The sequence below is a fragment of the Camelus ferus genome, chromosome 35 (assembly GCF_009834535.1).
Source record: "Camelus ferus isolate YT-003-E chromosome 35, BCGSAC_Cfer_1.0, whole genome shotgun sequence".
NCBI classification, from domain to species: domain Eukaryota; kingdom Metazoa; phylum Chordata; class Mammalia; order Artiodactyla; family Camelidae; genus Camelus; species Camelus ferus.
This window is the reverse complement of record NC_045730.1, coordinates 5,852,104-5,868,133: the sequence shown is the minus strand read 5'-3', so window position 1 is coordinate 5,868,133 and position 16,030 is coordinate 5,852,104. Positions and strand designations below refer to the sequence as shown.

General features: G+C 46.9%; 1 protein-coding gene across 8 annotated transcripts in view; it reads left to right on the top strand.

Annotated features, from left to right (window-relative positions):
- CELF2 (CUGBP Elav-like family member 2) overlaps positions 1 to 16,030 on the top strand; it is a 475,836-nt gene that overhangs the window by 442,176 nt on the left and 17,630 nt on the right. For 6 of the 8 annotated variants that reach the window (XM_032474151.1, XM_032474155.1, XM_032474153.1 and 3 more), the window contains one exon: positions 15,284 to 15,415. In XM_032474151.1, coding sequence (XP_032330042.1) covers positions 15,284 to 15,415 — 132 coding nt within the window. The remainder of the gene's footprint in view (positions 1 to 15,283; positions 15,416 to 16,030) is intronic. The other 2 variants (XM_032474154.1, XM_032474156.1) reach the window with 1 other exon arrangement.

Sequence of the window (16,030 nt, the reverse complement as noted above, 5' to 3'; positions counted from 1 at the left end):
TTCAAGAGGGAGGAATGGAATGGAAGATACACCAACTGTCAAACATGAGAAAATGAAGAAAAAGGGTTCCGTCAGCAGATGGAAAATCATCTCATTTTCACCAGCATGAGATGTTTGGAAAATAAGAACCAGGGAGGAAAGGCCCTGAGAGCCATGGCCAAGAAGCGAGGACTTTCTCTGTCAGGCAGCGAAGAGCCATTTAAGGACTCTGAGCCCAGGAATGAGGGTACCGATTGGATGTGAGGGAGACAAAGGGAAGGCGTTGAAGACAGAGGCGTGTCCAGTTTGGATCACAGTGTTTTCACAAGCAGAGAGAGGAGGGTCGGGAGGAGACGGAGTTTGTAGTAGAAGTTGGTTGAATCTTGTATGTGATGAGCTGCAGCCCATGAGACAGGAGGGAAGGGGGCAGGGCACAACCATGAAAGGAATAACACAGCAGCTGAGGATACAACATACACTGGTTACAACCAAGATGGCAGAAGACTTGACTCTCAGTAGACCTTGAGCTTCATTATACACTCACCGTACATAATATGCTAGCTGCTAAATGACACACCCACAGGTGCTGTGACACTTCCAAGGCTGACCTTCAAAGGCCAGATATGGGCAGTGGCCCAGTCCCCAGCATCCCTGTCCCTTCCCCAAGGAAGTCAGTTGGAATAACCCTCTTACTTGTTAGCGTAAGAAATTACTGAACCCAGAAAAACTCAACACCCGCACCTCACAGCCTCTCTGTCACCTCCTGAGATGTCCCACACTCTGTCTGTGGAGTGTGTGTCTCCCTAAATTAACTTGCTTTCACTGTAAACTGGCTCACTCTTGAATTCTTTCCTGCGTGAAGCCAAGGACCCTCGCTTGATGGGGCACATCCCTGAGATCTGAGACGTGACCATCCTCTCGCACCCCATTTTCCTGCAGCAAACGGGCCTTTCACTGAAATACATCCCACAACCATTGGGTGCCTGACCCTCCAGCTTGTCGCAGATGAGCTGCAGAGGAGGTGAGGTGGGCTGATGTCCCCTTGGGCCTGAGAATCACCAAGCAAAGCTGAGGAGGGGCCTGGGGCAGAGCCCTGGTTGATGACTGTGTCTGCGGGACAAGACAGGAGGAGCCAAGTCGGGGAGGGAGCCGCCCAGGAGCCTGGTACCAGGGAAACCAAGCGAAAGTGATTCAGGCAAGAAGGTGATGAAGGGAGAGCTGAGAGGAGGCATCTGCATTTAGCTCCTGGGCTGTCTGTTCACCCTCGAGTGGCTCGTCCACTGCAGAGGTGGATGGATGGACGTCACGGGTCTGGAAGCAATGAGGGGGATGTGAGACTGGAGGCAAGAATTATGTATGACATTTTCAGGAAATTGAGAGATTTTTTTTTTTTAAGTCTATTAAAGAAGCAGGGTGAATTGAGGACAGATTTTAAGATGGAGGAAACTTAAATATTTCTAGACTAAAGAGAAGGAGGCAACAAGAGGTGAAAAACTGATGGACTGAAGTGGGGAGGAGGTTGGAGGGACGGAACAAACCCTCTTTTAAGGCCCAGCAGCGCGTGGATGGATCTCCCGTGCTGGGAGGAGCCCCACCCCCAGCACCACGTGTCCACTGATGTTTGTGACTGGGCCGGGGCCCATGCAAATGCTCAAATGCTCAGTAAGTGCATGGTGTGCCTTTAAAGAGGGAGCGCCTTTGCCGCTGAGATGTGAACAGAATGAAGTCAGGACTGGGGAGGATGTAAAAGCCTTGAGACAGGAGAGTATTTACATCACATGTGAGTCAAGACTTTAAGTGTCGAGGGCTAGGAATGGGGAAAAAACAGTTCATGCCCAGGGCAGAGGTTTAAAAAAGGAGTTCATCTAAAGGATGTGATAGAGGAACTACGATTTCATTTTCTTTCTAGAGTATGTGGACATTTTGACCAAGAGTTAAAAGACTGTGGTTTAGAGCAGATCATTTCATCTTTCTTTGCTTAGTTTTTTCCACTGTGAAATGGAATTGTCTACTTTTACTTTTATTGAACTATCGAGAGAATATGTAGATATAAAACATGCCATTACTTTGGTTTTTTTTTTAAAAAAAAAAAAGACACCATTAGAGTATCATCTGGGAAAGATTATTATTTTGGGATGACACTAAATTCTGCTCCTCTGACAATAAGAAACTAGGTTAAAACTGGACGAAGATCCAGTTGTTTTTTTTTTCTCTGAACATTTGCCTTTGGAAGACAAATCTCTCCCCACCCTTCCTAAAAATATTAGACTATAAATGCAGGGAGTAGGCCCTTTCCTGACTTTCTGCTCTGGGGCTTGGCTGAACACGTTGGCAGTGAACTTCCCACAGTGCCTTAAACTTGACTTGAAGTTACAGATCCAGCACACCTCGCTTACCAACGACAGGAGGGCACTATTGGGTTAAAGAGAGGACAGGAACCGTGGCCGGGCGGGCTTCCCTGTAGCTGTCACCACTGGAGTGAAGCATCGGGCCCCTGGAGAGCAGTCTGACTTTCTTCTGGGCAGGACACTGAGTCTGTGCTCGGTGGGCGGCCCTTTGCTGAGGCGGCTGCCCAGGTAGCCAAGGTGTGTGCTGGGACCACACCTGCAGCTCGCAGCTTCTCAGACCTACAACTCTGCCAGGGGACAACTTGACCCTTCCCAACCTTGGAGTCCTCTTACCCAAAGGAAAATCTGCCCCCTTTCCAGGACCTCCTAAGACCAGGATGCAGACAGGTCCTCTGTGACCTCCCAGTGCCTCCACCAGAAGTTCACATCCCTCACATTTTCTCTCCAGAGTCCAGAGCCTGGGCAGGTCACCACATGTCATAATTACAAGGAATCTATCCAGGTGCCTCATTCATGATCCAGATGAGGAAACCGAAGCCCACCAGGTTAAACGATCTGCCCGAGGGAGCCCAGGTGGTTAGCAGCGGAGGGGAGTCACTGCGGCCACCCCATGACCCATTCAGAAGCAGGAACTCCTGGAGAACAGGAATCGTTTTTATGGGGGGTTCTATTTGCATGTTCTCACCCTTGTAAGGAAATCACCATCATTTCTTTCAATCTGTACCCCTGACCATCCATAAAAAAATATCTGAGACCAGCTATGGGGAGGCACGTACTTTTATTTAATCCATAAGCAAAACACCATGAGAAGGGAAAGCAGGTCCAGATCTCTCTTGCCTTGGCTCCGTTCTTGTTCGATCCATAAATACTGACTTTATTTAAACTGACTTGTTCAAGCTTGTGGCCCCACGAGACGCCTTCATTTCTAAGGGTCCCTCCTCATGGGACTGGGGAGGGTACTGAAAATAAGGCAGGGTGAGGAGATCTCAGGTTTGATGACAGCTAATAATGTAGGTTCTTTTCTGGGAAACATCACCCGGTGAGAGCTCCGATGATACTGCCCACATCCATTTCTGCACCATTTTAAACCTTCTGAAGTGTTTGCTGTCTTAGAATAATGCCTCCAGAGTAATCTGGAGTTCCAACAAGGGGCTTTCTTCATCTGGTCCTTTAGACTCGGAGGAGTTCCTCTTCCCCATCTAGAGAACCAGTAATGATGGTTCTTGTCTGGCCCAGCGTGGCACCGAGCCGACTTGCTGACTGTTCTCCTTGTGAGTTGGAAGTGGGTCAGTGAAGGAAGATACAGATGTTTATGCGGTAAAGGACGTGCCCATTACAGATTGCAGAGTGGTGGGATCAGAGCACCTCGGAAGCTGCACCCTCCGTGTCCTTTCATAGACCGCCTTCTCCCACCCTGTCATCCCTCCTCTCCTCACCCCCCACCCCCCAAAAAAATTCTTTAAGGGAATAAGTTAAAATAAGAGGCGTGGTTATTGTGGAGTAATTAGACCTCGTGGGAGAAGGGACACTGTGCTTGGCTAACGCCCTGGGTGGTGATTAGCTCCTAACAGAGGTGCCTGTGTAACCGCTTAATTATCTGACCTCGAAGTCTTCCCCGCAGCGCTGGATGCCAGCACCCGGCAACCACAGGCTCCACCGCCCTGAGAGTGTTTGGTTGATGCAGGCAATTTTCTCTGTGCTTGCAGTTGTTTTATTTCCTAAACCACAAAGCCTCTGTGCTTCGCTGTCTGATTGTTCTCTGGCAAGTGTTTCGTGAATGCACTGAAGACAGATTCTTGCTGTCTTCCATCGATGTTGTTTCATTGTCGAGTTTTAGAAAAATCTCTTGCCGCCTGGGAAAAGTGGGGAAGAGGGTTAATACGAGGAGACTGATGCACTGGGTTCCCAGAGAGCACAGGCGTTGCTGGGATGGTTGTATGCGAGACAGAACCTGCCAGCGCTCGGATAAAAGAGAGGCAGGAAGGTCAGCATCCACATAGGAAGAAGATGTTACATGGAGACGTGGTCACTGTGAGAGGTTGGTGGCCCCTAATGGACGTTTCTCTCCCCTCTTGGTGGATCTGGAATCTGTAAAAGGATGGGGAAAGAGCCACATTCCCTGCACTCAGCGGGCAGCCTCCCCCCGAGCTGTTCGACGCTCTCCTTATACAGAGAACAAGGAGGAACCTGGCGTCTACTCTGCGCCACTGACCCCGGTTCCAGGAGGGCGAGGTCACGCCACAGGCCTCTGCACTTGGCCCTGGGCCTGTTCCTGCCTCTCAGGGAGAGTGCGCAGGGCGGAGCCTTGGGAAGCAGAGGGGGCATCCGGTACCTTCTGCGTAAGTTACATCAGAGGCACGAAGCATCTCTGCTCCTGTCCTGGTGACAAGGCAGCGCCTGGCTTTGCCAGTTGTAACTTTAACAACATCCACACCCTTTCTCTGACGTATGAGCCACAGGGACAGGGTCGTGAGAGCCCCTCCCTGAGCCCCAGGCTCGGCTGCAGAGGGGGCCACAGCGTCAGGTGGGGTGGGACCCCCTCATCCAGCTCCCTGACCCCCAGGGGTTGACCTTATCCAGAGAGAAGGGAGACGTGGGGTCCTGTGCACCTGCCACAGCCATCAGTGGAATTCCCATCCCTTCCCACTCAGCAAATCCTTATGTGGCGCCTACCCTGTGTAGTGGGTCCCTCTCATGGGTTCTAGGAAATAAGACGGGTGGAACTCCTGCTCTTTAATAAGCTTATCTTCAGGGAGGACTTTTTATGTGGAAGCAAGAACCACAGCTGACTATTCTTCCACAGTTTTTGACCCGTTTGCTGCTTCCCAGCATCCGTTCCCCTGTCTCACCCGCCATCACCTCTCACTGTCTCATGCCCCAAACTCAACTGCACACCCAGCCCTGAGGGAAATTGGTGACGCTGCACTTAGACAGCCCTGGGATCAGTGGGTCTCCAACTTTAGGGAGTAGAAGATGCACCAGGAGAGCGTGTTAATTCAGAGTCCTAAGCCCCACAACCAGAGGTTTCGTTCGGTGGGTCTTCGATGACCCCCAGGGGACCCTGGTACCGGGGACCCTACATTAGAACTCTTCCCCATTCAGTGGGGATGTGGTTACCACGCCCTTAAAGGGCAGCATGGTCCCTGCCTTTAGTGACAGTGTGGCCGGCGGAGCATCCCAGCTGCAGGCAAGAGGGCACGTCCGCCACACAAGTCCGGCCTTTGCCTTCCTCTGGCCGGAGAGCACAGTTAAATCCTGGCTGAACCACACGCAGCTGCATGACCTTCTGCCCACTCCTCTCCCTCATGGAATAATCATAAATGATGAAATGAGCCAATACGCGTGAAGTTCTTAGAACGATGACCGGGACGTAGTAAGCCCACAGTAAACAGCAGCTGTCATCACGAGGAGATGCTTCCTGATAGACGTGAACTGGAGAATAGGTTAGTTTTCTGTTGCTGTTTGGGACAAAGTTCCACAAACTTAGTGGCTTAAAATAACACAGATTTCTTATCTTGCAGCTCTGTAGGTCAGAAGTCTGCTGTACGCACGGGGCGAAGATCAGGGTGTCAGCAGGGTGCGCTGCTTTCTGGACGCTCTTGGGGAGAATCTGTGTCCTTGCTTTTCCAGCTTCCAGAGACCACCCTCTGACTTCCCTTGACTCGTGGCCCGTCCTTCCGTCCTCAGAGCCCGCGGGGTCTGGCCACGTGCTTCTCAGGCTGCCATCCCCTGGATCTCTTTCCAGCCCCTGATAAGAACCCCTGAGATTACACTGGGCCCACGCAGGTCATCAGGAAAACCTCCCCAGCTCCGGGTCAGCGGAATAGCCACTTTCCATCCCTCTGGGTCATGTGACCGGACATAGTCGCCTGTTTCTGAAATTATCAGAAAATTATCATCTTTAGGGGGATCGTTACTCTGCCTACAGCAGAGAACAGAGCAGTCATTCTTATCTCCCTCTCTAAACACAGCCCTGGGGACCCAAGCAAACTTAATTTACCCACCCACTAAAGCAGGAGTTAGAACAGGAAGAGAACAGAGCAGGAAGGCCTTCCTCAAGCACCCTGCTGAAAGGGTGTCTTGTATTTCAGTTCAGGGGCCCCGACTCCAGCCCTGCCGATGTCGGTTTCTCCCGAGAAGCTCTCGGAGACATCCTTCGCCTGAGACATCCCACAGCTCGAGGAGAAAGAAGCTATCTTATCGCTTGGGTTGGGGTGGGTGTTCGGGGATTCCTGAGCTTGGAGTCTTTCCAACAGTGAACTGACCGGATCCCGTGAGCAAAGCAGAGTCCCCCTTCCTCACCACCTGTCCCCTTTCCCCCGGCCCCCCTCACTCTCCATGCCCGCCTCCCACACTGTTTTCAGCCAAAGACGCAGACTTGCGTCACCCTGTGAGGTGATACAAACCTGGCTCTCGTCTGTTGCGTGGCAGTTTTAGTTCCTGGCTACAAGCTGGTTGTAACCTCTTGGGGCTGCTTCGTAGTTTTGAGCCAGTGATACGATAGGCATAAAACACATGTGTGACAGGTTCTGTCTGTCACTGCAGGGGAGGGAGGCGGCCTCCGCCCCCCGCATTCCTCTGGGCTGTGCTGTCCGACCTCCCCTTTGCCTGGAGCAGACTTCTGCTCTCTGAGGTGCCGTGGGCGATGACGCGCCAACGTTTATTGACCACCCCTCTCTTGAAATGTTCCTTTGGCCTTTTGTAAACAGTTTAATTGAGAAAGCGAAGGAAGGATGCTGTTCTTCGTGGAGACTGAGGGGGAGTTTAGGTGGGCAGAATGCAATAACCCAATTAAGGCAGCATCCTGCCCGCCCGCCAACACAGACATAGGGAAATGTGCGTGTTGGTGGCATTTAATTTGTCTCTGTGTATTGTGTCCTAGGGGCTTTTTCTCTGTGATGTCTGTGTTGAATATTTGGGTTTGAAGTACTTGATTGAGATGATCTGTGAGACAGATTGGAGTTTTCCTTTTGCTTTAAACAGACTGTTTGCTAGAACTCAGAAGGTTCTTAAAGGCAGCTCGATACACAGTCGAGAGATCTTTTCCAAGTTCCTCAGCCAGGGGAGAACTTTCAGAGTGTTGTCCAAAACAGTGGGGTGCGTGGAGCCTTCTTATTTCAAGGCATTGTTTAGTTCACTCCATCTCGTGCTTTAGTCCTCTCCCTCCAGTTTGCACCCTGTCCCCTCGGACCACCCAAGAACAGCACGAGAAGGGGTTAGAAAACTATAATCCACTGTAGCCAGTCTTCCTGGGTTTTTAAAGAAATAGGCAACCAAGACATAAAGAGACCTTAAGTTGTGTATCATCCTTCACGATCACAGCCCGCTGAGATTCCCAGCCTCCTCTGGGCTCGTGTGTTAGACACGCATCTGCCTGTAACGCATTCGCCTTCCCAGCAGTGAATGTTCCACACAAGTGCAGGGGTGATTTTCACCCACCTCTGGCTCAAACCTGTCGCACAGACATGATAGGAAAAATCACCCGGGAAGTACGAGCTCAGCCCACGCTGAGGTCAGCCAGCTCCCTGTCCCTCCTGCCACTGTGACATTCTGGCTAGACGCAGGCGACTTGCGGGTCCACCTGCTGGGTTTCTCGGGTGGAGAGTTCAGGCGGGCGGCACCTGCGGTCCAGCAGAGCCCCGCCCGGCGGCCGTCTTCCCTGCGAGGCAGAAGAGCTCATCCAGCAGAAACGGGGCTGGTGGCTGTACAGCCGTCAGTCACTGAGGATGTTCGGACTGAAGGCGGAGGAAAGCTTATCTCCTCTTTTGTGGTTTTATGAAATGCATCCTGTGTGTGACCGGTAATTGGTGACGGTCTGAAGATCCCCAGATACCACGCCAAGTTCATCGCATAGACGACCTTACTTAATCTTCAAAGCAACCTTTTGAATTGGGTGGGTTTGTTTTTTCTCTGTTTAAATATGTTGAAACAGAAGCCAACAGAGATGAGGACACAGTTTGAGTCCAAAGCACTCAGTCTTACCTGCAGCTTCTGGTTTTCTGTTTTTCAGATAGGGTAAGGAGATTGTGACCATGTGTTATTTAGGGCTGTGGTCTCATTCTTCAGCGCCTGTGGGGCCAAGCTTCTCAGGATCCCCGTGCTAACCTCCGTGATCCCTGCCCTGCCACAGAGTAGATACAGGGTGACCCACCCTAGGGGTGGCACAGAGGATTAGAGCCTGGTGTGGTCTGTGCAGTAAATGAGGTCTGAAAAGTTCACGTTGCAGAGAGTAAGGTGCTAAGGCCCCGTCTTGTGTTTTGTGTCTGTGGGAACTAGCGGGAATGCCTCCATCAGCATGGTGACAGGTCTCATGGGGCTTTCTAGGACATGGTGGGGTCCCTTACTCATAAGGGACTTTCTCCAGGTTACCAGCCTTGCTACGTTGGTGCCCGGACTTCTCCATCTTGGCTGTAAATGGTACCTGAGAATAACAGTAACTTGTACGTGTCTCTCAGACGAGTGCCAGAGAGTGTCGTGGTCAGTTACTCAGTCTCGGCCCTGCTGCGCCTCATCCCAGTCTCCTCGCGTGCATGTCCTGTGCTGCTGGAGCGACAAGTCATCTCCCGCCCTGTGCCTTCCTGTCCCTTTCCCTTCTTTTGGAGCTGAGGGAAGAGTCTGAGGGAGGTGAAGAAAAATAGAGCACTGAATAAACTAAGGGTTCTCGGACAGTCCTCACACCCTGGCACTGGAGTTCTTTCATGAGCTACCAAAGACACACATTTTCTTGGGAGTAAACTAAGGTCCTTTGCAGTGCAAGCAGTTGACCCAGTTTTCTTTCTCTTTAAAATAGTTGTCAAGTCTTTATTGTCTCATTTTAAACCAAGCCAGTCCAGCTCTGTGGTTGCTGTTTGTCTGGTATATACTTATCCACCCTTTGCCTTTCAACCTGTTTGTGTCTTTGAATCTAAAGCATGTCACCTATACAAGCAGTGTAGACAGATCTGGGTTTTGATTTTTCCTCTTCTTACCCATTCAGGCAGTCCCTGCCTTTTGGCTATATTACGTGATACGTTTACATTTAATGTTTTTATTGATATGGTTGCTTCTGTGTGTGCCATTCCCCTTTTTGTTTTCTGTGTCTCATCTTTTTGTTCCTGTTTCTCCCTTATGACTTTATTTTACATTAGGTGAATACTTTCTAGTATAGCGTTTTAATTTAATGACTTGTTCAATATTTTAAAATGTCCTTTTCTTAGTGGTTGCTTTAGGGCTTACAATATACAATACATACACTGTACAATACACAGAATCTTCTTCAGATTTATATTAGCTTAATGCCAGTAAGATATAGAAATGTTCCTCCTATATAACTGTCTCTTCTTTTCCCCTTTTTGAGCTATTATTTATATACATATATATATATATAAAAAATGCCCAAATATGTTACAAACCCAACAATATATTGTAATTATTACTTTATACAATCTAATATCTTTCAAAGAAACTTAAAAAAGAAAGGAGAGCAGGTATATATCTATAGAGTTAGTACTGTTCGTATTTACCATTTCGGGTTCTCTTCATTTCTTCCTTTTTTTTTTTTTTAATTGAAGTACAGTCAGTCACAATGTGTCAATTTCTGGTGTACAGCACAGTGTCCCAGTCATGCTGCATTTCTTTTTATCATTACCATCTGGTAATTTCCTTGCTCCAATACAACCTTGTCCCCCAACCCACCTCTTCTGTGCTTTTATTGTCAAATATATTACATTTCTATATGTTACAGGCCCCAAGAGTTGGCTTAGGTGATTGATTTTTAAATCAATTAAGAGAAGAAAGGAAAAATGCAATATACTGTCTTTTACAGTCTCCTACACAAATGCCTCTATTGGTGGTCTTTGTTTTCTGTGTGTGTCTGGATTCAAGTTACTGTTGGGGTTGGGGGGGTCGGTCACTTGCTTTCAGCCTGAAGATCTTGCTTTAGTATTTCTTGTAAGACATTTCTGCTAGCACCAGATTCTCTGTTGTTGTTCATCTAGGAATGTTATTTTTTCCTTCATCTTTGGAAGATAGTTTTGCTGGATATAAGATTCTTAGTTCATAGTGTTTTCTTTTCAGCACTTGGAATACATCATCCCACTGCCTTCTTGTCCACTGTTTCTGCTGATAAGTCAGCTGTTAAATTTGGTGGGATCCCTTGGTCCAGGAATTTTTTTTTTTAATTGAAGTACAGTTACAATGTGTCCATCTCTGGTGTACAGTATAATATCCCAGTCGTACATACACATACATATATTTGTTTCATGAGTCATTTTTTTATTTCTGCTGTTTTCAAGATTTTTTTTCCTTATCTCTATGAGCATTTTTACTATTACGTGTTTGAGTGTGGATCTCTTTGTATTAACTTCTTGTAGTAGGAAGTAGTGACTTTCTTGGATGAATAGGTTAACGTGAGCCGCATTCTTCTATTTCCTTTATGAAATGACGTAATTCTTCCAAATTGCTCTCTTTGATTGCCTGTCTGCTTGATTCCCTGTTAAATTTCAGGCTGGTCTGTTTCTATTGGTGACACGTCCAACCTTTAGCGTCCGTTAATTTCTAGTTGTTTAATCTTATTTTTTTTTTCAGCCCTGGCGTTTTAATTGCCCTCCCCCCAGCAGTCTGACTCTATTAAAGTCATGCCTCTTCGCAGGGAAAGGCTTCAAGGCCGTTCCCTGGCTTGCTCTGACCCCAGGAGGGCTCTCCTTAGCTCTCTAGCTGGTTCTGCTAAGTTTCTTGCTGGCCTACCATGTTGCCATATGGCACTACCAGCCTCCTCTTAATAGCCCACTACCAACATTTCTATTGTTGTCCACGGTGCCTTCCCCACACTATGTCCCAGTAAGCTCTCTGGTCTTGTGTGTGTCTGTCTCTCTGTGGGCAGAACCTCTGTGCCCCTGCTCTGGAGCTGAGGGCGGGGACAGCAACCTGCTTGGTTTCAAGCAACCCCTGGTCTACAAGAGGGGTGCTGGATGAGGGCAGTAGCTGCTGGTCTTCTCAGCCTGCTTTTGTGGGCATCGAACTTTCCCCCAGAAGCCAGATGGGATGAGGGGAATTGGGCCCAGTATTCTCAGAGTGCTGGGCCTGTAAGAACACCCCCTGAGTGCTGGCCGGTTTGAGGAAAGGACTCATACACTTCTTGGCCTGCAATGGAGTTTCTGCAAGGCAGAGCCAGGGAGGGAGGATAGTCAGAAAGGTGGTCTGCCCCTCCCTAGGGGAAACCACAGCCCTGTTGCGGGAAGCTGTGGGGGAAGAGAGCCCCCCATCTTCTTGGCCACAGCGCCCGGGAGTAGAGCTATCATTATGCCGAGCTTGGGGCAGGGGAGAGGAGTCGCACACCCTGCTGGCTGTGGCTCAGATGCCACAGAGCCTTGCTATTCTTACTGAGATTTAGTACATTTTCTTGAATTTTCTTTCAAGGATCTTAACAATATTGTAACTCAGAAAAAGCTCCCTCCTAACCCATGGATGGTGTATTCATGTTGTTGTGTATTTTAGCCTAACCTGGGTATTTTTTATTTATCTTTTTTTTTTTTTTTTTTTTTTTGGAGGGAGGTAATTGGGTTTTTATTTATTACTTATTTTTAATGGAGGTGCTGGGGATTGAACCCAGGACCTTGTGCTTGCTAGGCATGCGCTCTACCACTGAACTACGCCCTCCTTAACCTGGGTATTTTTTGAATTCCAGTAGATCGTTATTTTGTATAACATTTATTTAGACTTCCCCACATGTTTACCACTTATCATTCCTTCTTCTTTCATCTGGGATCATTTCTCCTTTAGCTGGAGGTCTATCCAGTAGAACTTCATCTAGTGAAGGTCTATTTGTGGAAAAGTCTCTTAGCTTTTGTGTGAAAATCACTTCTTTATTTTGTCCTGCTTTCTGAAATGTATTTTTGCTGGATGTTCTAGGTTGACAGTTCGTTTATCTCAGCACTGTTTACTACCCTGTCTTACATTCTTACCGTTGAGATGTTAGGTACTGAGATGTCTGCTCTTTTGAGGGTATGTTTTTCTCTCTGGTTGTTTTTTAAGTCTTTTTTTCCTTTGGTGTTCTGCATTTTTTGCTGTGGTGCATCTAATTATGTATTTCTTTTTCCTGATTGGAATTCATTAGGATCCTTGAATAAGTAGATGTGGAGAGGGGGAGATCTTTTACCACTTCTGGAAAATTCTCAGTCATTAACCCTTCCCATATTGCCTTTTCCCCTTCTCTCTTTTCCTTCAGGAGCTTCAGCCAGACATGTTAGAGCTATTCCATGTCACTGAACTTCTTATATTTGCCTCATCACTTATGTATAAGCTCCTCAAATCTGTCTTCCAGCTTCCCAAATTCTCTCTGTGACTGTGTCTGACATCCTGTGAAACCTGTGTATCCACTGAATTTTATATTTCAATTATATTTTTCATTTCTAAGACTTTTATTTAATGATCTTATCAATATGCTTGGCCATTTTTTATAACTCAGGGTATTTTTTTCATTTTTCAAGCCCTTTTAAATTATACAAACATTAAGTAGAACTACTGTGTACTAATAGTTCTAGTATCTGAAGTTTTGGTGGATATAAATATGGTGTCTAACTCTGTCTCTGCTGCTTTTTACTCTCAGTACTTGCATATTTTGTGATTTGTGATTGTGCACTTAATTATCTTGAACCTTTATTTCTGAGAATTCTTTGGGTTGAAAACGGGCCCTTTCAAGAATGACTGACAGTTGAGTATACAAGGTGCTGGAGGAAAGTACAAGCTGAGACCACTGAAGGGGGAGGATAGCTCATCCCTGCTGACTTCAGCCTGTCGCGGGCCCAGGCTTCTTGCAGGAGGGGCTGTGTCTTAGGTGCTCTGCCTCAGGCGGGCCCCAGACTTTCCTGTATCTCTTACGCACGGGAGGCTTTGGGAGCTGAAGCTCAGATATCCGGTTCGCCAACTGCTGTTAAGGCAGAAGCTACCTTCAGTACGCGACTTACTACTTCTCTCGGTTCACCCTTTCATTTAAGTCATTGATTTCTGAGTATTTGCTAATCTGTCAGTTATCGATGTGATTAAAAATATCTTATTAAGCATTTTGCTTGACTGCGGAAACAGCAGTCCCCTTGGGTTTCCCACGGAGAAATACATTTATATCTGACGTCAGCCTCCCCGTGATCGCTCTCACCTGACTGTCGTGCCAGTGAGTGAGGGGCAGAAGCTATCCCGACGGCATGTCCTGACTCCGAGCCAGTAATAAAGGCCCAAAGAATTTTCACACAATTTCAGGTGACAAAGAAGCACTTCTAAGAACGGAAGTACGAGGAGCTCTGTGGACTCTTTCTCCACAGAAATAACCATAATTGGTGAAAATTATAAAAATTGACCACTTAAGGTCTCTAGAAATTGTCCTAAGTATATACACAAATGGAGAAACAGTCTAGCAAATGTTCTGGCAAAGAATAATGACAGTGATTAATTTTGATTCTCATAAGTCGTGTGTGACTTAAAATTTTTTATTGTAATGTATAAAAAATAGGAATATTAAATATGACCTCTAAAGTAGTAGAGAAGGGAAATGGAACATGAAAAACATCAACAAGTAATCCTAAAGGAAAACAAGGAAAAGTAATATAGGTAGGACATGTGCCATAAAATTAAAATAGTTTTACTAAAAGATTATCAAAATATTAGGCTGTATCTTGTTTCTAAAAACCTGCTACACATATTGATAAGATAAAGCTCAAAAAAACAGACAAAAAAGTAAAAAGATGGCAGAAGGTAAACCATGCAAATAACCAAAAAAAAAAAGCTGGTGCTGCTTTTCTTAAATCATACAAAATTGACTTCAAGGTAAAACTAGAAATAAAGCAGCACAGAAAGTTTATTTCAATAGAAGAGACCATGAGTTACAAACATCTGTATAAGTCATAACATAGCTTCAAGACATAGCCCCCCAAATGTACACATTTACATGGAGTAATTACCATCACCACAGTGTCTCCCTCAGTAACTGACAGATCAAGCATGTGAAGAAATGGGGCTTAAGCGTAAATAGTCCTGATTTTTAAAATTTATTAAGAGGATATGATGAGTAATTTTATACCAATATAAATTTGAAAACTTAACACAACTTCCTAGAAAGCCGTAACTTAACAAAACTGACCAATGAGGAAAAAGGAAAGTGCTTTGGGTGGTTTGAGGAATTTTAAAAGAAAATGTCCCCAGTTGTTAGAGTTGCATCCTGTACTATGTAGGGGTAAGATGACATAAGTCTGAAATTTGCTTTGAAATACACTTGGAGGAAGTGGGTTGGTTCTCAAATATTCTAGAATCTAGATGTGAGTTCATGGGAATTTGTCATTCTTGTCTCTTCTTTTGTGTGGACTTGAGAAGTTTCATAATAGAAAAGGACTAGAAACACTGACTTGACTATGCATAATTTTATTTTAAAAAGAGAAAGAAAATACATACACAGAAGCTAATGCCACTCATGGACAGAAATTTGACATGGCAGGGAAATCACTTTTTAGGCATTTAATCTGACCTCATCCAAAAGGGACCCCAAGCAAGGCACACTGCACCACTGTGTGGTGCTAAAGGGCAAGCAGGGATGAGCTCCAGTGGGCAGGAAGGTGCCCAGAGGATGGACTGAAGTTCCTGGCCGTCCTCGATGGGAAGGAAGCTCACATTCACCGTGACTTCACAGCTAGAAATGGATCGAGTGCTTCTTTGACCAGTGGTCAGAGTGTTTGTGGACTTGCCCCTTCTGCTCAGCAGCGAGTGTGTTCGCTGACTGGCACAACAGTTATGATGATTTTTTTCCATTTGCCAAATCTAATCATCAGAACTGCCACCAGTCCAGTCCCACATCTTTGGTGGCTCCCAGACGTCGTGTGACAGAACCGTGGCTCCGTCTGCTGCCGTGAGGACAGGTGCCTTCCTGGGCCAGCCGGCTTTCACTCACCTTGTGCTTTCTCTCCCCATTTCCCCGTCTTCCTTTGGTTTCTCAGTGGCTGCTTCAACCCCCAACTCCACTGCTGGTGCGGCCATGAATTCTCTGACCTCTCTCGGGACCCTGCAAGGACTGGCGGGAGCCACTGTTGGACTGAATAACATTAACGCACTAGCAGGTACCATAAACAGTGAGTATTTGCTGCTCTGGTGGACAGCCTTCCCCCAAATTCTCCCCAGATGATGGTCAGCCAGAAACAACCTGAAAAGGATACATAATGGGGAAAAATAAAACTTGGGATGGAGGAGCACAAGCTTTGATGGGCATATGCCATCTGTGTTCATTCTGCCTTCCAAAGTACCCAGTCCTCACCACCCTTGAGTCTCTTCTAATGTGTAGACAGTGTATTCACCCGTAGGTTTCTGGGTTGACATACCTGCAGGTTTCAAGGGCTTTGGTTTTGTTCTGTTCTTCTGAGAGGTGGTGTATTATAATGGAAAATTAAAGGGAGAGAAATCAGGGTCCAGTTCCACATCTGCTACCAGTCACTTGCAGGAATGAGGCAAACCACTGCCCCCATTCTGGACTTCAGAGTCCCATTTGAAAACTGAAAGTTCTAGATCAGATGATCTTAGAGGTCCCCTCCAGCTCTAAAACCCAAAGATTTATGGCAGTTACACAGGAGGAGAGATGAGGCCTTGAGAAGAAGGAAATAAGGCTGAGAGGAGAGGAGCTGCCCCTGGAGGTAATGTCGTCTGGAGCCTTTATCTAGCACCAGCCCCATAGGCACAGGTCACCATCCCCT